The sequence below is a fragment of the Myxocyprinus asiaticus genome, chromosome 22 (genome assembly GCF_019703515.2).
Source record: "Myxocyprinus asiaticus isolate MX2 ecotype Aquarium Trade chromosome 22, UBuf_Myxa_2, whole genome shotgun sequence".
Lineage (NCBI taxonomy): Eukaryota > Metazoa > Chordata > Actinopteri > Cypriniformes > Catostomidae > Myxocyprinus > Myxocyprinus asiaticus.
The window spans coordinates 14,528,312-14,551,034 of NC_059365.1; the positions used below are offsets into that span (position 1 = coordinate 14,528,312).

The 22,723-nt window shown below is 38.1% G+C and overlaps 1 protein-coding gene across 2 annotated transcripts in view; it reads left to right on the forward strand.

Moving 5' to 3' along the window:
- The window catches only part of klhl4 (kelch-like family member 4), a 71,081-nt gene that overhangs the window by 2,810 nt on the left and 45,548 nt on the right, over positions 1 to 22,723 (forward strand). The window contains exon 1 of one of the 2 annotated variants that reach the window (XM_051649162.1): positions 2,880 to 3,778. The exons of the other annotated variant lie outside the window; for it this stretch is intronic. Within the exon in view, the coding sequence (XP_051505122.1) occupies positions 3,357 to 3,778 (422 nt within the window). The 5' untranslated portion in view covers positions 2,880 to 3,356. Of the gene's footprint in view, positions 1 to 2,879; positions 3,779 to 22,723 lie in introns of those variants that run through there. 2 annotated transcript variants of the gene reach the window in all.

Here is a 22,723-nt window from a genome sequence, read left to right on the forward strand (position 1 = left end):
TGTGTTTTAAAGACAGCGGTGATGAAGCATTATCCCCATCAGGTGTGCTTCCTTCAACGCTGACCAAACAAGGCTTATTAATTATGCACCTCTTCTTGCTCTCCCACCCAACTCCCATCGTGAGCCTGGCTGAAGGGCGGCCCTAAGAGGCGGGGTAACGATGACGAGCCAGAGGGGCGGATCATTCCGCCACATCTCCCCCCCTCAAGCGTCACCCCATCGGCACCTCCTCCCACACTCACATCCAATCATGGAATCCAGAGCTGGAGGTGCACACTCTTTAGCCGCCCACACGGGAATGCTACTTCCTCAACCAGGCCCTACGGTCGGAATGGATGTAAGGGGGATACCTCTCCGGGCCAACTCCTCCTCTCATTCGCACCCAGGTGGGAACAGAAAAAAACACGAATTAATATGACAGCCTCAGCCAGCTACAGGGTAAATGCTTAAGTGCCACTTACCCTTTGCTGCAGCTGGGAGGCCGTCCTCGTGTTTTCTCCATCCCACTCCAGGCTTTCTATCGAACCGGCGAATGAGAGGAAGATTGACGTAACTGTTGGTGCCCAACTGTGCCGTCCTTGCCCACAAAAGTGCCCGCATTCTCCACCACTGTGGCAGGGTGAGCAAGAGACAGACACAGTGGGTGTGGCGTCAAGCCTCGAAGAGGCATTTGTTGGAAACAATAATAAACTTAAAAATGTCCAAAAGGGGAAATAAAGTGTCCAAGGGGGAATAGTGTTCATAATAAAAGGGGGAATCTGGCATCCTCATGGTGAATGGGGCTCCAAGAAAGGGGCGGGGTAGTGTCCATAGGAAAGCCCATGCACGGGCTGGGTCAGTCGGCCACTCATGCTCCCCTCCAAAGTCCACGGCACGTGGGGTGGCAGCGTCATTGGTGGCCTGTCTTCCCAGGCCCACGGCAAGCGTGAGGGGAAGGCAGCCTGGCATCTAGCCTGTCGGCGGCAACGTGAGCTGCCGACTCATTACGACGTCTGGGGGTCCGAAGAACGGGTCTGGCAGTGTGTCCGCTCATCCGATCCCTCCCAGCTCTGGTCCTGGGCGTGCGAGGATGCCAGTGTGTGCACACATGGAGATTTGAAGCCGGCTCCCCGAGAAGAGGTGCGCACTGCGTTTTAAAGACAGTGGTGATGGAGCATTATCCCCATCAGGTGTGCTTCCTTCACCGCTGACCAAACGAGGCTTATTAATTATGCACCTCTTCTCACTCTCCCGCCCAACTTCCGTCATAAGCCTGGCTGAAGGGCGGCCCTAAGATGCAGGGTGACGATGACGAGCCAGAGGGGCGGATCATTCCGCCACAACAGGTCCTAATTAGTTCTAATATTCTTAAAGAATTGCTGTATTAGGGTGAGGACTTTGGGGTGAGTAGTAGGACTTATGAAGGCAAGAGAAAATCAGATTATATGTACATAAAACAAAAGTTCTGAAACAGTAAGAAAGATAGATGTCTAAATGAACAACAAAAATATAATTGAAATTATGGGGAAAACATGAATAATTAGTATCTGCCTTGAATATTTTTTGTATCTGCCTTGTACTAGTATCTGCCTTGATGACTAAGACTAGTATATAATTTAAAAACAAGATAAATCTCTTCTTTATAAAATGATAACGAAAATGTTTACATTTTTACATTTAAACTTTTTTTTAAAATTTGCTAGAGGCTGAAAGCCCCCCACCCCATTTCACCATGGAATAAAGCAAAGGGAACATCCTCACCATAATGGATGCCATAAAATATGACTGTATACATATGTTGAGCAAGACAATAGAACAGTCATTGGAAGGCCCTGCACATGAATAAATCATTGAATGCATCACTGTATAGGAACAGCAAATCTTTAGATCCTGCTGGAGACGATGAACAATATGAAATACACTGCAGCACATTTAGATCCACATTTGAGTCTATAGGGTAAACACAAGCTCTCAGCTGTAGAAAATTGGTTAATTTGTTCTCCTTCCAGCATATAAACATCAGCAAATAATAGCATTGTGATAAAAATTAGTTATGACTTTTAAACATTGCAAGTAGAAAATAGGAAGATGGGGATGTAATTTTAAAATGTATTTTTTCCTCCATTGATTGTTTTATTCAAAAATAATATCCACCCATTCATCCATTGATCCATTTTCTATAACTACTTATCCTATGTAGAGTCGCACGGTGAGTGCTGGAGCCTATACCAGGTACCTCAGGCTGAGTCAAAAATAACAATCTGTAACAAATAATATAATCATAAATAATTAGTCAGTGCCATACACTAATTTCTGTATTCCACCAACCAAAATATTTGTAAGCAATTACAATTGTAATATACATTTTATTCATTTTTCATAAACATTGGTTAGCTAATTAGTGTTCAAAAGGCATTGAATGAAAACACAACAAATTGCCAGCTGTCTATTCATCATTATTTTTTTGTATTTACAACTGAAAGACACATATTAGTTTCTAAATGTAGGTCTTCTCATTGCAATGGTATGTAAACAAATTCTTAGTACAGAGCCAAACCAGAATCCTCTCTCAAAGAAAGGTTGCATAGTCACATAGACAGACATTTGCCTGAGATAAAACCATGGTGGCATAAAAAAAGACTTAAAAAAACAGTGATCCTCTTTGGAGTTTCATTGGTGTTTAGCCATCACTAAGGCTTAAGACAGACAGTGGGTGAATAATTTTTCTGCATGGTTTCCTTCATTGAGTAGCTGAGGCTGTCTCCCGCGGGATCCTATCAGATGAGGGGACTTTGCAGCACATGTAAGAGGACAAGTCTATGTGCATGAGTGAGAGAGAGGGAGAGAGAGAGCTAGAGCGAGGGAAAGAGCATGTGTGCTCACATAAAGAAAAGGGGAAGAGTGTGAGCGAGCACAGATGATGCTGCTTGTGGATGGAGAATGTGTTGGTTTTGGCTTTCCTTCCTGTGCAACAAGAATTCCCTCACTAAGGTTTGACCTCTGCATCCTGTCACTTTGGCGCCACATCTCCTTTGGTAAGAGCTGTTCATTATTTGCTGCTGGAGACTGAGCAGGTTGCTGTAAGCGATCCTCATTTTGGCTTATATCCTGTGTACCGTGTGTGCAGAGATACACTGAATGACAAAGGGAAGGGAGGAGGATGGTACAGGCAGAGGATATCATGTGTGTGTTATAACTGAGGACAAGGAGCAGACAGAGTTGAAGAAAAGACAGAAGCTACAGACATCAATCCTTTATTGGCCAGAATCGGCAACAAAGACAAAAGAGGCAAAGCCTCTGAAGCTGAGACTCAGGCGTTCTGCCTCGAGATTCCTCGGATTCCATGTGCCACTGGCATCACGTTGAGGGTGAATAGGATGTCGGTGTCTGGAAAAAAGGAGTTTGACGTAAAGCAGATCCTCAGGCTCCGTTGGCGCTGGTTCAGTCATAGCACCCAGACCACAGGTGGGAATGGGGGCTATATCCAACAGGAAGGTTTCGACCACCGGGGAACACCAGTCCGGTTAAAGAGTCACTCCCGGGACAGAGGAGGACTCCGCAAGAGCAACAGCCCAGTGCACAGCATTCTGGCTCCAAACCCTGGACCCACGCCTGTTTATGTTAGGCCAGGCAATCGATCATGGCACCAGCAACAAAATATCATCCAGAACCTCCAAGCCAGTGAGGAGCTTCCTAAGAGCAACTCACCTTGCAGTGCCAGGAAAGAGGAGGCGAAGAGCAGCCATGAGGATCTGGAGAGCAATCCAGAGGATCCCTGTGAGGAGGAAGCCACAGAAAGGTAAAAAGCTCTGTGCAGAAATCTTACAACAAGATGTGTGAAGCATAAGAGGTGCGTGTAGCTGTCAGCTACACATTCCGGTTAAAAAGTGGCTGTAGGCATGAAAGATCCATGCATTTTTTTAGAGTAAAATCCTATTTTTGCCTTCCTTCTAGTAATGAAAACAGACTGTACTCTGCTGCGAGAGCTGAAAGAGGTGTTATTTTGGCACAGAGTGGATTTACAGTAAGCCCTAGGGAGTGTCGGGTTTGAGTACATGTACGATGTTTAACTGTCACTTAATTCAAGCTGATTACGCTGGCAAAATTCACTCAGAATTGACAGTGTTTTATTTTCATTTCCTGTGTTGCCTGTACTTATGACGGCTGCTTACACAGTGGTTTGTCCTAAGAGAATATCATTTTCAATCAACTCCACCATTGCAGCTGCCACCACTGCTCACCTGGGAATAGTTAATTCACATGGCATACGGGTTGTAGAAGAGCAGTTCTCTGAAATATCCCAGATAAATTATTCATCAAGCAGACATCTCGCAAAACACAGAGGAAAACATAGAGGCATCTGGATATAGCTTGCAATATAACATATTCTTTAAGCCGTGAGGTGGTTTGCAGAGAAATTTCCCTTCATTTTAGCAGTCTGCATTTTCATAACCTGAAGCAATATTCCACATCATTCTTCGATTTATACATTTTACAAAGAGAATACCATTACATCAGAGACCATTGGCACAAGGGATATACATTTGGGAAGAGCAACAGGATGAATTATCTTTAGTGGGGATGATATTTACACATCATTGCAGTTCAGAGAAAGATAACAGTTAATTTGCTTGCCCAGATCAATGGAAATTTATGAGATTATAAAGCCCTACTTCCACAGATGCTTTCTATTCACATTGTAAATGCTGCATCTTTAAAAGAGAAAGACCTTGTTCCCCCCCCCCCCCCCCCCCCACACAGAGTGCATCACAATTCAGTGTGCTATAAACATATACAAACATGTTAAGCAGTGAACCTCTGTGTAAACAGTTATTTAATTTCTGTATATTGGAGGGTATCCTGTTAACCCATGTCTAAACAGAAACACGTGATGAGCAGTTAAATTAGTCTATGCTTATATTTTTTAAACATACCCAGGAAACTTGTTATTTATCAGAGCTTGAAATTGTATTACTATTTCATAGCTCATGAGACTTAATGTAGTGCTCAGTTATGTTTCATCAAAGTATCAACTTTATCTCAGATGTTTCTCCTTACATTCCTAAGGAGAAATTCAAATAAATTCAAATGAGACCATTCCTGAAAAACAGTAAGAGAATAGAGCTATACAATTAATGTAGAATGCATAGCTCAGACAATTTAGTCTTGACAGAATTTGATGATAAATATTTGAGTTCATATTGAAATCTTTGACTTTTGCAGACTTTGATATCTTGGCAAATCTGAGACCATTTTGTTTACATCTCTTCTGAAGCTCTTGGAGAGAACCAGTATGAGATTAAGAGGGTCTTTTTCTCAGGATAAAACTCTGAGATGCAGGACACCTAAAGAAAAGTCTCAGTTTGCTCTCCATTTGATCTTGTTGCTGTCTAGAAAAACAACTGAGATTTTTAAAGAGATCTCATTTGTGATCAACAGTGAATTTTTTACAAAAAAAAAAAAAAAAAAACAACAACAACAACCTGTACACAGTAAAATAAAAGTATAGCACTGCATTGTGGGTTATAATGGTGAAATACACTTAAACCTTTGTGCTTGTATGTATGCTTTGGCAATGCACTGGGGCTAAAAAAAAAAAACCTACGAACGTTTTTATTCAGACTTAATAGAAGTCTTAGTTTAATTAGTGTTGTTTTGTTATCAGTAGTTGTGTTTTGTTTGAAGTCACCATTATGGTGATTAGTGATCTCTTGAGCTGGCACCTTGGACCTTCTTTATTATTATATTATGTCCTTCCAGCCAGTCAATTTATGTTTAAGTGAAACACAAGTTGTTTCACTGTGCTACTTGGAAGACTAACCCTAAGGTCAGACTGAATATATGATCCTACCTTGCAAATGTCACTATATGTAGCACAAGTGATGCATTACATATAAAAACATAAAAGCAAAAACAGTAAAGGTTATTTCAGCAAATTGAGTGTTTGATGTTTTTGATGAACTTACACCATAACTCAAGTTGTTATCAAGACACACAGAAATAAACTCTTGGCATACAAAATGCAACAATGGTGACAATTAACAAACATACTTGTATGTAAAAAAGTAAAAGCTGAACATTAAAATACAAGTAACTTAGACTACAACAAAAACAATGTCAAAATAAACTAGTAAATAGTAAAAAATCTAAGTAAATTCTTCATGCCGCAGTGCATGCTGGGAACATAGCTGTAGATAGTATGTAATTTGACAGCTATATGCTGCTAAATTACAGTTGTATACTGTAAAAACAGTATCTAGCTGTTAATTTCAGCAACAGCAAGACACCGTTAATTTTACAGTAATATGCTGGCAACCCTGCTGCCAGTTCTTTACTGTTTTTTAACGAGAAAATCTTTAACAGTGTACACATTGTTTATGTGCAATGCATGGGCTTTCAAACATCAAGTTTTGACCCCTTAAAAGCGCATGTTAATTACTTCGCTGGTCTAAAAGATTTTTTAATGTTAATAGCTGTGTCCTCTGACTGATATTGTCTTGTGAACCTACTGTAAGTACCATTAATTCATTCTTCTCATCCAACCATGGATACGACTTATTTTCACACAGAAATAACATGAGCTACAACATTAAAACAAACTGAAGATTTACTCTTACTCTGGAAAATTAGTCTTTGCCCCTGATAATTAACTGCAATGTTTTCATGAGTAGCATAGTGAGACTATCATACATTGCATTATGAATATTTATTTAGGTAATTACATAGAAACAAAATAGATTTGCTCCCTTAATATTTCCCCATCATATGCTTTAAATTATCATACCTCAAAGTCTCTAGGTATACAATCTGCTGTAACATTTGTTTGTTATTTCGTGTATTTCTTCCCCGCCCTTTTATCACTTTCCATTTAGTATGCATAAATAAAGCATAAATTTGCCTCGCAGGCACAGTGTAATGGAAATGAGGCCTTTAATGTGCCTCTAGACTAAAGATTTAGTTGTGCATCTCTGTGTGAGATATTAGTCAGATTAGCAAGTTCCCCATAGCACAGTTTTAACCCAAAAGGCAAAGGTAGATATACTAGGCAGGCATTCAAATATATTTTGTTGCCCCACATGACATTAGTCAATGGAGGAGAGAGCTAATTGAAGAGGAGGCAGTAGTACATTAATAGAGTAAGATCAGAAAGCAGAAAGGGTGTATACCCTGCTAAAAAAAAAAAAAAAATATACAAGGATACATTGCCTTGCTTGTCCAGGCTGGTTAATGATGGTTAGTGCATGTTTTACCAAGGAAATTTAGCTGGTTATGATATTTAAGACACCAGCATTCAAAATTTCTTTTCAACTATAAATCAATATGGATGGTAATAGTATATTTTATTCCATTTATCAGCACATCATCTTAAAAAACAAAAACAGCCTACATTTGTCATTGCCATGGCACAGCGGTTAGGAGTCTGGCTCATGTCAGTCCAAGAAAGGGTCCATATTCATATGTGCTATGTTGTTATTAAACAAAATGAGCAATTATATCAATACTTGAATTATTAATTCAAATTAAACATATTACTAGGAGACCTATCAAACACATCATGATTTAAAAAAAACTGCATCTGAAATGTAAGCTATATTTATCTGAAATAACACATTGATTACCAGGGAGCAGTGGAACATCAAAATCCTACGAGGCAGCCAAGGCAGTAATGAATAAAATATTTTTGGGAAGAAATTAATCTGGATTCAGCCTAGAAGCTGTATCACTATGGGAATGGATGAAAACTGCTGAATACTATGTTTAGAATGCTTCGTTCTTTCTTCTGTAATATCACTGCGAGGGTGCAGACCTGTTTGTCATAAATTATTCAGAGAGATAAATATCCATATTTTTTAATATTATATTTTCAAACAGAAAGATAGATGAAGAAGAGGCATGTAATATATGCTGAAACCACAGAGGTCATGGTGATTTTGTAATGATGAACATTGAAAATCTAGTTCAGTCACTGAAAGCAACCAGTAAGCATCATGTTTGTGGAAGGCATGCTGACAACCTAAGCAGAAATCAGTGAAAAACTGTTCTAATCATAATATTCATTGTGTGCAAATGGGACTAAATGTTAAACAACGATGAGAAGCTGAAAACCATTGGCTAACTAATACAATAGAAACATTTATTTGCTTGAAACACATTTGTTGTACTGTATCTTAATTGTACAAGTGTGAATATTAATTGATGACTAATTAATGACTGAGAGACACTTATAAGACGCAACAATGTAAAGTAGCAGTTTTGAAACTAGTTTTGCTTCTGGACCGAGATTTTACATTATCAGAAATTGACAAATTTTGTTTTTAAAATTTGTCTTTTTCAATATCAGTTCAATACTTTCATGCTGTCAGCAGCCAATAACTCGAGGCACAAAACATAATAGTCACGACAAACCATGTTTACCCTCAGTGAAAGTGAACACTTATATAAGATATTCTGGGTCATTTTTGTTCATTGTTTTCGATGATGAGGGGATGTCCATATTACCATTTGCCTAATTTAGCTAGCTTCACCTGTGACTGATTAATTTGTGCCAAACTATTGTTTGATTTCACACACTTCCTTTGGTGTCAACAACAAAAACTATGGAAAGATTTTCTCCTCCCTTTGAAAAGTTGATAAGCCTATTTATTTGGCTATCCTAAACATGCATGATTATATAGTTAGCTGCGTTTTATTATTTGGATTTAGCAGAATTTTTGTTTTCCTTCTGTCCACGACCCTATCATAACAGATCTGTGATCCATTTTTAGCTCACCACCCACCAGTTGAGAACCACTGGTTTAGAGATTAATATTAATTTGCTGTTTTAGTGTTGTATTGGCAAGACATTGGCAAGCAGCTCCAGCCATTGTCAAAAAGCACACCAGTACCTAAATCTTTAATGTATGGAATCTCATGTTTATCAAGCAAACACAGACGGGCTTTTAAAGTCAGCCTATATGTACCCTGATTAACCCTATTTTTTTTTTAAGAGATTTCATATGTGAAATATTATTTTGAGATATTTTCAAAAAGCCAAGCAGAGTGAGAATGTCTGGGGTACTAAACTTCCCTGCTGGCATAAAGGGCTTAGGGTTGTGTCTGCGATCTGTTTTATAATTTCTTTGACTAGTCTGACAAGCTGACGCCATGCTGGCTCGCAAAGGGTCATGGAATGTACAACTATAACATATTGTTCTGTGCACATAAAAAATAATCTCAAACATTCTTATAAAAACAAAGCAATTAAAAATGTAACAAACCCTGATATATTACAATTGGTTAGTGCTTTTAATATGAAAACAGCAGAGAATTATCAATAAAAATAAGCTTTTTAAAACAATACTGTGTAGAAGTAGATGACCTTTAAACAGCAGACATGATGACTCAAAATGAGTACATCTTTTGCTAATGACCAACTGCTATAGGTTTAAACATATGGTGTGATTTGAATACATTGAATACTTCACATGAATCAAATGCAGTAGAATTTGATGAAAGTCAAATGTTGTCAAAGAGATGTACTCCCAGAGAGGAATACTTAGTGAAAGGTCTAAATTCCCAACTACTTTAGCTAGAAGTACTTGCTAGAAGTAATTCTGGTCAAGGATTTTTGTTAATACATAGCTGTTTTCATAGAGACACACAGAGCAACAATAGGCCACTATGCAAATGGATGTTATGCATAAATTGTAAGCATTCTTTTGTTGTAACAGACAAAAATACATTTTGCTTTTTGAAATAATTGTTTCGCTCATCAGTATTACAATAAGAATGATATTACACAGGATATTATATACACAAAATATCAGATGTACATTTCTGTGTTTACCCTGTGTTTTACTTTGGATTACCCTGTTGAAAAAAAACTGCTTAAACCAGCCTAAGGAGGTTTGCTGGTCTCACTGCCTGGCCAAGCTGGTGTTTAGCTGGCCAGAGGATTTTTGCTGCTTGTTCAGTTTACTTATTTAAAATGAGCTGAAGCAACACGGTTCTAGAACATTTTGACACAACTTGATTTCATTGCGTTCTATCAGTTTAAATGTGTAAAATGGACATTTACTTAATCCATATGAGTTGGGGCTGTATAAATAATTGTTGTGGTGTTAATGTAGCATTGATGAAACTGGGCAGGGGATTTCCATTTCCCTGCATGCTTTTAGGAGAAGATTTGTTAATGTTTAATGTTATATTGAATGTCTGATTGTCTGTTATGCTGTAGTTTTTGGGGTGACCTTTGTGGTGAAGCATGGCAACTGTGTTTAGGTTTATAAGCAGTTGCTATTAAATTGACAGTAAAACAGTTTCACTGTCCTTACACATGCTCACCTGGAATATACTAATGATTAATAACTGAAATTAAGTTGGACCAACATATGAAAATAAATTATATAAACCATAGTAAATCCAGTTTGATAAACCTAATGCAGTTAAGTTAAAACTGCTACAGTATAGTACATTTATTTGACATAATCCAACTAAATTATGTCGACTCAGTGAAACCGACTTATTCTGGAGGAAAGACATTCAATAATGTGTAAAAACTTTCTATAATTTAATTAAGGGTAATGACTTTTTTGAGTATCCCCAAAACACATCTAAAACCAGCAAAACCCTCCAATTTAAGATGTGGTTTTAAGCAGGCTATAAAACAATTTAACACTTTCAAGCTCCTGAGATTTGTCTTATATTAGAAAGACGGTATGGAAAATAAATTAAGTGTCTCGCCAGCTGAGCAGTCTTTGTAAAAAACAAAATCTCTTGCTTTTGACTACACGCTGTCTATGAGAGAAATTTTAGCCCTGACCCTTTAATAAGGAAAGCCAAGTCTTGAGTCAGCAGCTGTTACATTGAATGATATCTCAATTTCCTCTCAATTGCCTTGGAAAATAATGATACCATCTTGTCCTAGACAGATTAGAGCTCCATTTCATGGAAAGATTTATCATATCTTCAGAAAACATTGATAGGTTAAGAGACATTAAACAAGTAGAGAAATGAAATGCAGTATGAAAGGAAATTTTTGGTTAGGTACGTGAAATGAGTGTACAGCTTTGCTAGCTGGTTAAACGCATCAAAACCACTGAAGTTTAAATAGAGGGAGAAAATAAAATATCAAAATAACTAATGAACAATATTTAAATAAAAAATTGTCTCAAGGACTCCAAGATGTTAAATAGCTGTACAGCTTTGTTAATCAGACTTTGGCTTAAAGATTGATTTTTGTAGATTATTGATTAGTCAGAGAATTAGGATTTTATGTGTACAGATTAAAACATCATACAACAGCCCTTAAAATATTGCTACTTCAAAAGGGCTTTTTATAAAAGCTTCAATAAAGGGCAGCAGAAAAAGATGGAGACAATTTGTTCCTTTCAAAGAGTGCCAGCATGTTTGGATAATTAATTAATCTGTGTAGTTCAAGACTGCAGACTGTTATTTCATTTGGGTGGAAATCTCTGTAGAGTTTATGAATTAGTTTTACATAATTTTTTATTTTTTATTTTGTTTTTGCATCTACATTTTGAGACAGACACTGTCTTGTCTCAAAATTCAATATACATTCTAAAACCAGAGAGGTTATACTCTACAGAAACAGTTGGTATTATTAATACATGCAATTTGCATTTCTCACAAAAAACATTCACATCTTTATTGCTGCAGTTGAATGTTGTCTTCTGAAATACAGCTATGAACATAATTATTGATAAATCAGGATTTGTTGTCATTTGTGGTCAATACATTAAAGCCAGGCAATAAATGATCTTAACACTGAGTGTTACACATTCAATCAAATTATTATTCAGGTTTTCAACATGTCTATTAGCCTCAGCATAATTGGTAAATGTTCATAATTTGCATCGGCTGAGAATAGGATATTGAGGAAAAAAGCACACTTAGCAAACATCTGGCTTCATTTTTCTTAGTGAATATCATTCGTGAGGCGCACTGTCAACGAGACTGAGTCCAACTCCAAACCGAGAAAAGAGATGCTCTGAACTGGGAGGAGCTTGCTCTTTTCCCAATTGACCCGAAGCCCTAGTCGGCTGAGGTGCGAGAGCACCAGGTCCCTGTGTGCACAACATGTCCCGAGAGTGAGCTAGGATTAGCCAATCGTTGAGATAGTTAAGAATGCGAATGCCCACCTCCCTTAATGGGGCAAGAGCTGCCTCTGCAACCTTCACGAAGACGCAAGGGGACAAGGACAGACCGAAAGGGAGAACCTTGTACTGATACGCCCGTCCCTTGAATGCAAACCACAGGAAGGGTCTGTGTTGAGGCAGAATCAAGTACGTGTCCTTCAGGTCTACCGCCGCGAACCAATCTCGATGCCGGACGCTCGCCAGAATGCGTTTTTGCATCAGCATCTTGAACGGGAGTCTGTGTAAAGCCCGGTTCAGTACTTGCAAGTCCAAGATTGGCCGCAACCTACTGCCTTTTTTCGGTACAATGAAGTAGGGGCTGTAAAACCCCTTCTTCATCTTGGCTGGAGGAACAGGTTCTATTGCACCCTTCTGTAGGAGGGTAGCGATCTCTGTGTGCAAGGTAGCAGCGTTTTCGTCCTTCACCAAGGTGAAGTGGATACCGCTGAACCTGGGCGGACACCTGGTGAACTGAAACGCGTAGCCGAGTCGGATGGTCCGGATCAGCCATCGCGACGGATTGGAAAGCACCAGCCATGCATCCAAGCTCCGAGCGAGGGGGACCAAAGGGACATAGGTGCACCGCGAGCACCTTATCCACCGGGGGAATCGCCGAATAGCCCCTGGCCGCCCCGCCATCGAGGGTAGTGAGGGCAGGGGAGCTGAAAGATCAGGACCGGGCAGTAAAAGGTGCCTCCCATGATTTTGTCAGCTCCTCGTGCACTTTCGGGGAGAAAGGGACTGGAGTGGGGCGTGGCTGCTTTGAGCGGCGCCACGAGCCCAGGAACCAATCATCGAGCCGCGAGGGTTCAGGGGAGAGCGGAGGGTTCCACTCTAGCCCGACGCTTGCGGCCGCCCGGGAAAGCATGTCCGTCATTTCCGCATCAGCCTGTGACTGGGCAACCGTCCCTGAGGGGGAGAGCTCAGCTGAGGCTTCTGCGTCCGACTGGACGAGATCGCTCTCCGATGCTGCGCTCGAGAGCTCATCAGCTTCGCGGGCTCCGAACTTTTCATACGAAAGCAAGCTGCGACCGCAGCATTGCCATGGTCATGTTCTCGCAGTGAGTACATGATCCATCCACGAACACTGTCTCCGCGTGGGTCGCGCCCAGACACGAAAGACAGCGATTGTGACTGTCCGAAGTTGAGAGGTAACGACCGCAACCAGGAATAACACACAAATGGAAAGGCATCTTTAAAAAGATTTGTCTTTAAAAAGACGTTCTGTGTGTGCCACTCTTTTAGAGAAATATACTCTTTTAGAAAAATATACTCTCTTTTTTCTGCCGAAGCACCCAGGGGCCTTCTCTGCAGTGCACCAGTGCAGAGGAGGGAGAAGCCACTGAAATGCGCCGTCAGATCCAGCAGAGGTGAATGAACAGTCAGCTCAGTAAACATCGACCATTCGGCTCCGAAGAGAAAATCTGAATGAGTGGTTGCATACCAGCTCCTTTTATACCCGTATGTCCGGGGGAGTGGTATGCAAAAACCACTCACCAATTTTCATTGGCCTTTTATCAAAGACCACTCCCAAGAGTGACCCCTAGTGTCACTACAACGACACAACGTCAAGTGAGTGACAGATAGGGAACGTAAGAAATTAAATAAATAATAATAATAAAAAAGGTTTACATATCAAGTATATCCTATGTTTCTCTTGTAATTCTGTAGTAACTCTTAAGATAGTTTTTCAGTGACTGGTTGTGAATACGTTGTATTGAAACATACTAACTTAACAGCCACAAAAAATGATGCCCCTAAAAATTTTATATTAGGGGCACGAGTGTTCATAATTAGTGCTTATAATGATGAGAAGAGGCCTGACCTGAGGGTTCTACAACACTTTGAAAAAAAAAAACATGCTTTCATCTTTGCACCTGTTCAGCATCTAAGAGGCAGTGCATGGTTATTTTTCAGAGAGAGAGAGAGAGAGAGAGAGAGAGAGAGAGAGAGAGAGAGAGAGAGAGAGAGAAGAGAGATACAAAAACAAACAAACAGTAACAGACATGTCTGGAAGTACTGTGTTTGCCCAGATCTTCATAAAACATATAAGCTAAAACAATGAAAGAAAGTGAAGTTTTTGTCTAAAATGTACTTCGCAGTTTAATCCTACCTAATGGAGAGGAGGATTATAGTAAAGAATATCAAGACATATTGCTACACTAGGTAATTGCTTTTCCTCCATGTTTCCACAACAGATATGTTTATATGAAATACAATCTATTTAACGGCGCTGAAGATCTTTGGTCTGTATTGCTATTTATAATATTGTTGTGCTATGTCTCATTAATAGCGCTGTGAATCAATTAAATTTTTTTAATGAATTAATAGCACTCTTTTCTGTGATTAATCTTGGTACATTAAAATAAACATTAAAATACAACCATTTATCTTAAAGAACTTGCAGGAAATTGGTAAATCATCATTTATTTTAATTATTTAACCCTTGTGCGTCAATTAAAAAAGTTACTCAGAGGTCCTTAGAGGACAAAAATGTCAGCGTCAAAAAACTGCTACAATAATATTATATATTAATATTATTTTCCACTTTCAATTAGTTAATTTTTTTAACCAGTCCTGATCATAACTACCAAATATTCATTAATTTTCAGGATTTTAACCCTTTAAATGCCAGTTTGTTTATGTATTGCCACTGTTGTTTTAATGAAAACACACACACACACACACACACACACACACACACACACACAAAAATGTATTTTCCATATACTAAATGCTAAGGGGAATTTTTTTTTTATTATTTTATTTTTGCGGGGGGATTGTCACAGCCTGGGATATGTAAATGATTAGCAACAATGTTGATTTTGATGCATAATTATTTTTTGTGCAGTGTCAGATAAAAAAAACAAACAAAACAAAAAAAAAACACACTCTATACCTTAGAGGACAAATAATGTTCGCATCAAAATACTGCCATAAAAATATTATATATTAATATTATTTTCCACTTTCACTGACTTAGAATTTTTAACCAACATAAGTCCTGATCATAACTACCAAATATTCATTCATTTTCAGGATATTAACCCTTTAAATGCCAGTTTGTTTACATAATGCCACTGTTGTATTTTACACACACACACACACACACACACACACACACACACACACACACACACAAACACACACACACAAAAAACACACTCTAACATCCATACCAACACACCCACACAATTTTAGATGCATAATTTATTCAATTGGCCTGCAGTGCTCTATAATACAGCAAACAGAAAATAGGAAAAAGCATGTATTTTCTCCATAGGCTAAATATGAGAAAAATGGCGCCATCTGGTGGAAAATATTATGTTTTTTTTATTTTGAAGCCAGGGCTCTTGGATGAAAGCATAATATCATAGAATTCACGATTGTATGCTTTAATGGCACTGGGATCAAATATTGCAGTTGTAATGGGTTTCAATAGGAACATTTTTGTCCTTAAGGTCCTGAGTGTAACTATTTTGTGTACACAGTGTATTATAGATGTATTATAGGAATTGAGGATGAAATATCAAAATTCCCCCCAAAAATACACACCTTTGCTAAATTTATGCCATTGGCATTAACACAGCCAAAATGATAAAAAAAAAAGAGAAAAGACAAAAATGTCCCGAAGCTCGCACAAGGGTTAAATATGTACATTCAGATGTACATATGTACATTTTACAGGTATAAATTCATACAAGTATTTACAAGTTTAAATGCCATAAAATCAGTGGACATGCTGTAATTAAAAGTTGGGCAAAATCTTCTGCCGTCCTACATATATAAAACAAATTGAATGCTGAAGTATAATTTGATGAAGTTTAAAATCTCAAAACTGTTATTTTCTTTGGCTGCCATCCAGTTTCTATCGTGCACATGCTAGGTCTGTATCTCTCCCACACCTGGCTCACCACTTGTAGGTGAAGTCTCCATTCTCTATACCAGGGGTACTCAGTTAAAGTTCCAAGAGGTCCGGTCTCTACATTTCCTTCCCAGCAAAGGTCAGGATAATAATATGTAGCTTACATGGTGTCAGTAGTTATATGGCTAGGAAATTATGTATATATTTTTTAATAGTTTTTTATAACTTGCCACATTGGACACAGGAGGCCTTTTTACAGATACAAAACACTGTATGGGGGTTCAGGGATATCCCCTGAAAGAATATTTATAAAAATGTAAAAGTCTGAATAGACACTTTTAATATTTTCCTTAAAGTGAGAATCTATTAACAAAAAAAAAAAAAAAAGAAAAAAAAAACAACATTTACATAACAGTGAAGTACTGTTTGCATAATAAGTATAAATAGGCTTTCCTTGCCATGATGACATCTAATTTACATAAAATTAGGACAAAAATCTGTTTATTTATTATGAAAGGCTCATAACATGCTGATTAATAAAGCTACATTTAGACGGGGAAGAAACTTTATAGTCTAAAGGTGCCACTATAAAGTTTTTGATGTTAATGTTTTTGATGTTAAAATAATCACACCTGCAACTCGTATGTACAGTAAATTAGGCTTTATGCTGTGCCTCATGTCTATAGCGGGAGAGAGGCAATGCACGCGGAGTGGTAATAAAGCGTGCAGTGCTGAATGCGCTTTATTCCCGCTCTAGAGAGAAATATTTCTCTCCAGCGCTGAACGCTCTGTGCACAATCACTTAGCCAGTTGTCAGATAACTAGCACAAAGATTTAGAGCTCGGTCCGGATTGAAATGTCCTTCTGCCCGAATCTGGACCGGAGTCCGCCTACTGAGTACCCCTGCTCTATACAGTAAATCAGCTCCCGTGTTTATTATTCCTGGGACATGCGTCACGCATAATGAATAAGTGTGCATTGCTCCACACAGTCCGTTTCTGTGCTAGGATGTGCAGTCGAGTCGAACGTGTAACTCCTGGAAATGTATATATGGCAATTTTAGCCACAGGAAATGGGGAAAAACATTAGTGGTTTCAGGAAGCGTTAACAGTCAATAATTAATCGCAGAAGTTTATGTGTTCTATTTCCCAGCCCTACTCATTTATAAGGATTTAAAGAAGCTGTTCACAGAATGTGGATTATTAAAATTATATTGAATTGTTATGCATCATCTGTTGTCACTGTTTTGACACTGAATTGGTTCTTCACTATTAATAAACAAGCAGTGTGATTTCATAAAATATACAAAATATAAAATAAAATAAATAAAGCTCATTCTAAGCATTGCAATCTCAGGTATTTTTCAGCTGATGTCTCAGTGGCTATAGGCAACCATACTGGGAGATATACTTGTCATTACTCCCTTATTCAAATGCAAAAAGACATCATATGATGAAAACCCAACTTGTACATGTATTGTTCTATTGATTCATCCTTTCTCACTTGAGACTAGAGTAAAGTGGTATTGTGTTCTCAAATACAGCTAGGGCCATAACTTTAGGGGGAATGAATACATTTCTGACCAGCCACACCTTTCATTTATTCAGTCTGGGTTGAAATTATGCTGACAGTACTAGGCTTTTTGTCAAGTGGAATTCAAATAGCTAGGAAGGCATGTTGAGGCAATAACTTATTTCGATTGCTATAGCAGTAGCAATTTTTATGTGTTCACAGTCACAAAGGGCAATAACTGTTCTATGCCTACACAGCTTTCCTTGTTAAAAAGGTTTCTATGGCTAACAGCCTCAAATTTGGCATTGGGATAAAAGTCAAGCTCATAAGAGCTTACAAGAAAACAACAAGAAGCCCATATAGACTCTAGCTCACCCAGTGTTCTCTCTGGCATTATTTGGAGTGCCTAAATTAAAAATAGGATTGTTAAGAAAGCTAGATTTGCATTTCATTAAGGAAATACCAGTACTTGCAAGGCAGTAAGAGTATTGTTAAAGTTGTAGGTAAAAGGATAGATAGAGAAAGGGAGAGACATTTATGGTAATAGGCAATGTAGATGGATAAATAGATGTAAGAAAGAAAACAATTCAGTATGAAAAATTACAATGAGGTTATCGCTGTAAGACTTTGATTAAAGAACATTCTATTGATGTAAGCCAATGGGAGATTTTAAAACTTTAATCATTAATTTCTTTAAATGTATGTTAAGTGGTTTGTGCTGAATTAACTGAAGAAATCTGCAAAATATAGAATGTTTGAGGAATATCAATAGTGATTTTCAAGCACTGTAATAATCAATGCAAATTGCATTTAAAATATTGCTAGAAGAGGGGGATAATATAATTGAAATTATATTTAAGGTGGAATATTTAATTCATTGCAATCAAGAAATATTCAATCTGATTATTCATACCCATTCTGACAAATGGAAAAATTATAAATGACCCTAGGAATACAGAGCAACCTGTAAATGCAGATGGCTGGATATTTATCTTTAAAACAGACATGTTCTTTGATTGCCGGAATAGAGATATTGAACTGCATGAAAATAGTTCCTTTAGCACAAATCCTGGGGCTTACATGAAAACAGATCCAGCTTAAAAATAAGGTTGAGCCCCCACCATACTCAGTACATTAGATGTAAAGGATCAGTGGGTGAAAATGCTGGAGGAATGAAGCTTCAATTAAGCTGTGATAAAGTTGATTTCTTCTCACGCCTTTGAGGGAGCACAGATAGCTGTAATCCTCTTTTAGAGTTTGTTATTATGGAATTGTCAGTTAGACACACAAGGCATTTTATTAGGATTTTAATTTTAACTCCGAACTGAAACTTTACAGATATGTCAAGCAAAATCTGCAGCTTTAAATATATGCGAGGCATTTAAGGCCAGAAAATTATCACAAAATTTCAACTGCACTTTCACAAATATTGGCAAATAATACTGCAGCATGTTTATCGTGTTTATTTAGAGTCCCAACCCCTAAACCTAACCTCCCCTTAAAAAAATTAACCATGGTTTTACTACAGTAACCATAGTTTCACCATGGTATTTTCTAGTAAAATCATAGTAACCACGTGGTTACTATATTAACACCATATTACTGTAGTAACCTCAAGGTTAATTGCAATAAAACTATGGCTTTCGCCATAAAACATGGTTACTACAATATTACTATAGTAAAACCATGGTCCACTCCCCAAACTTCACTATGACCAAATTACAGCGAGGAAACAGGAACTTTACAGGAAACACGATCGGAAAAAGTTAGGGATGCACCGATATGGAATTTCTGGGTGATACCAATAACCGATAATTCACAGCTCATTGTGGCCGATACCGATAACCGATATTTTAAAAAAAAGTCTCAATTTTGAATCCTTTAACCTGGAACTGCTAGCTAATTCATTAAAAGATTCTCATTTGAAAAATGTGTAATTTAAAAGCTTGGAATTTGGACTTGTTGCTATTTAAGGTTTGGCAGATGTAACATGAACCAGAAATGTGCCTATATTACAGATGAATGCTGATTTGAAAGAGAAATAAATGACAATATGCTTGCAAAAATGGTATGGTGCCCATTTATATGAGTGTTAACGGTAATCCTGATGACTCGCTAACAGAGAGAAAATAATGAACTTCAAACAGCTGTGATAATGCATTAAACCAAAATGAGGCGATAAACAGCATGTTACGAAAATTAAACAACAAAACACACAATACAAACCCTAAACTCTGTATACATGGTGTAATATTAATGATAGCAGCCAGACTGCATGTGCAGCGGTGTTTTGTGTGTGTAATAGGTGCGTATGCTCGTCTCATTCACTGACGCTTACAGCAGCTCATCTGTGACAGTTCAATACTACAGCTGTTATTTACAGTTTAGGCACAATTTAGGCCTAACAGCAAAGCTGTGGGTGACATGTAGGAAACCTGTAAAGCATAAATATACAATCAACCACTCATATTGACAAGACTGCAACATCTACACTGAAAACAAAATTATTTTGCTAAAATTTATATATTGTATGCTTATTTATATGTACAAGTAATTTTCTTTTTGATCTAAAGTGACATATATTAAAGACAGTCCCCTTGAAGCAATTTAGGATTCAGTGGTTTAAAGTCACCAATATAGAGGCAGACACATTGCAACCTCCTGTTACTAAGGTTAAGATTGATTTTCCTGGGCTCACAACCTTACAATTAATTATTAAGTGTCTTACAACTAGAATAACAAAAGTCAGATTAGATATTGTATAAATAAATAGCAGTTCTTAAAGTTCTATATAGTAACATATGATCGTACTATTGATCTTTACCAGACACTTTAAAAACATTGTGATATCACAAGAATGCAATAGCTAGCTAGTTAACTTACTGTAAATTAACTCTTAAAGTGTCTGGCAAAGATACACAGTACTATACATTATATAACATTAAATCATCCTGTTATATGAAGAATTAGCAACAAATAAAGTAATAATGACTCACATGCAGAGGGTCTGTTGATTTCATGTGCTCGAGGATTTAAAACGATCGCCCTGATTCTTCCAGTTTTCTTGCGTGGCAGTAAACTACAGCGCACGAGAGTCAATAATGCCTATGGCGGCAAATCAATGGCAATAATCAGAGCGGATTATTGACGCTCACAAGCACAATAGATTGAAGCCGCGCAAGGATATAGGAAGAATTTGTGCGCGTTTTTTAAACCCTCACGCAAGTTCTTCCCTTTTTCTCGCGTGACTTCAATCTATCCAACTCGATCTCATGAAAATTCTTACATAATTTACGAGTTGGCTATTTCATATGGTCTCGCACGATGTTATTTGCATAAACTCGTACGACTTCACGTGCCTCATGTCTAATGCGGAAATAAGCGCGAGTTCCATGCATGAGGCATTAAAAACATACTTATTAATATTATGCCCTTACCCAAACGTAACCAATCAGTAGAGTGTGTAAACATGATAGGAAGCTGTCGTGTGTGACAGAAGCAAGTAATTGTCACATATTAGATGTAAACAATGTCCAGTGATGTTACTGGCTATAGTGAAAGTCGTAGGAATTCAAACGAGTGCAGTCTCACGATATCATACGAATTAGCCAAATTTAGAAAAGTCATAAGAATCCTTAAGGGCCGTAAGAGTATGTTGATCTATCGCGCATGATAGCGTCAATAATCCGCGCTGACTAGTGCCATTGATTTGCCGCCATAGTATGGTTCCACTGTATAATTTATGAAATGTGATCACAAAATCATAATTGGAGTAGGTAACATCATACAGATCGAATAGTCACGAGTCGCAACGTTAGAAAAGTCTCAACTTGTAAAATACAATAAGCAGATTTGTTTCACTCACAAACTAATGTTTACAGCCATCTCAAGTCACTCTGTGAAACTTTTTTCTAGATCTGTGAACTGTGTTAGGTTGTTTTGGGGGCATGTTTTAATTGCAGTCCTGTGACAATGTGCTATTTCCCACATCCATATGTTTCATATATCATATATCAATAATCACCCCAAGTAACATACATACACGTTTTTGTCACGTTTTCGTTTAATGCCTCATGAAACATAAACAGAATATGGGAAATGGCATATCGTTACTTACAGCAGATTAAAACCAGACCCAAAACAACGTAACAAGGTGCAGAGATGTTAAAATAATCCTCACAGAGCAACATGAGCTTGGCTTTTATTCACACAGACATGTTGTGTGTGTGTGCACGCACACTGTCGCTTGTGGCTGTCCGAGCACCTGCCTGAAGGAAAGACACCGCAGGCAAATGGAGATTCTCAGCCACAAGCAAATAAACCGTAACAAATTATTGGCGAAAATATCGGCAGTAATTCCATTATCGATGCGATAATTATATTTGGAGTTTCCCGGTTATCGGCCAATAATATATCGGCCACCGATATATTGTGCATCCCTGGAAAAAGTGGGACGAAAGGCAGATTCAAACCCAGGTCATCCACATGAAAAAAAGCACATCCACACTTACGTTACACAATACGTCATTGCAGCAACACTGGGAGGCTCAGTTTGTCTTCAAATTCTGTATTCCCATCAGACTACTGGAGTGTAAACCTCTCTGACAGTGTGGCAAGTGCTATTTACACTTAGTGCAAATAGTCACTCCAAAATAAATATTTATTGTACTCTGTATGGTGTAATGTTTGATGTGGTTGTTCATGTTTTTCATGTCTTTTATTTTGAAAATCTAGTTCCTGTTTTATGTCATGTGTTCCCTAGTCATGTGATTCCTGTTTCCCTCCATGTACTTGTGTCTTGTTTTCATTGGGTTATTGTCTTGTTATCTTGTTATCAGTTCTGTCTATTCATTGGTTCCCTCTTCATTGTTTTACCCCTTGTCCATGTATTTAAGCCCTCATGTTTTCCATTGTCCTTTGTCAGGTATTATGTTTGGTAATGTTGCCAAGTCCAAGTCCAAGTCCAAGGTCAAGTGAAGTCAAGTTCATGTTTACAGTTAGGGTTATTGGATCTCACTTTTGTTAATAAAATTGCACTTGGGTTCTTCATTCCATCATCATCATCTTTATCATTGCCTGCGCCAGCAGCAACGTTACATATGGGGTGCAGGTATGCCGGTGTCCCTGGCAGGCTTTTTTTAACTAGTATAACCAGCAAGACTCACTTGCTCAACCAGCTTTATTAGAAAGACCATGCTAGTTGACCTACATGACTATGCTGGTTTACCAG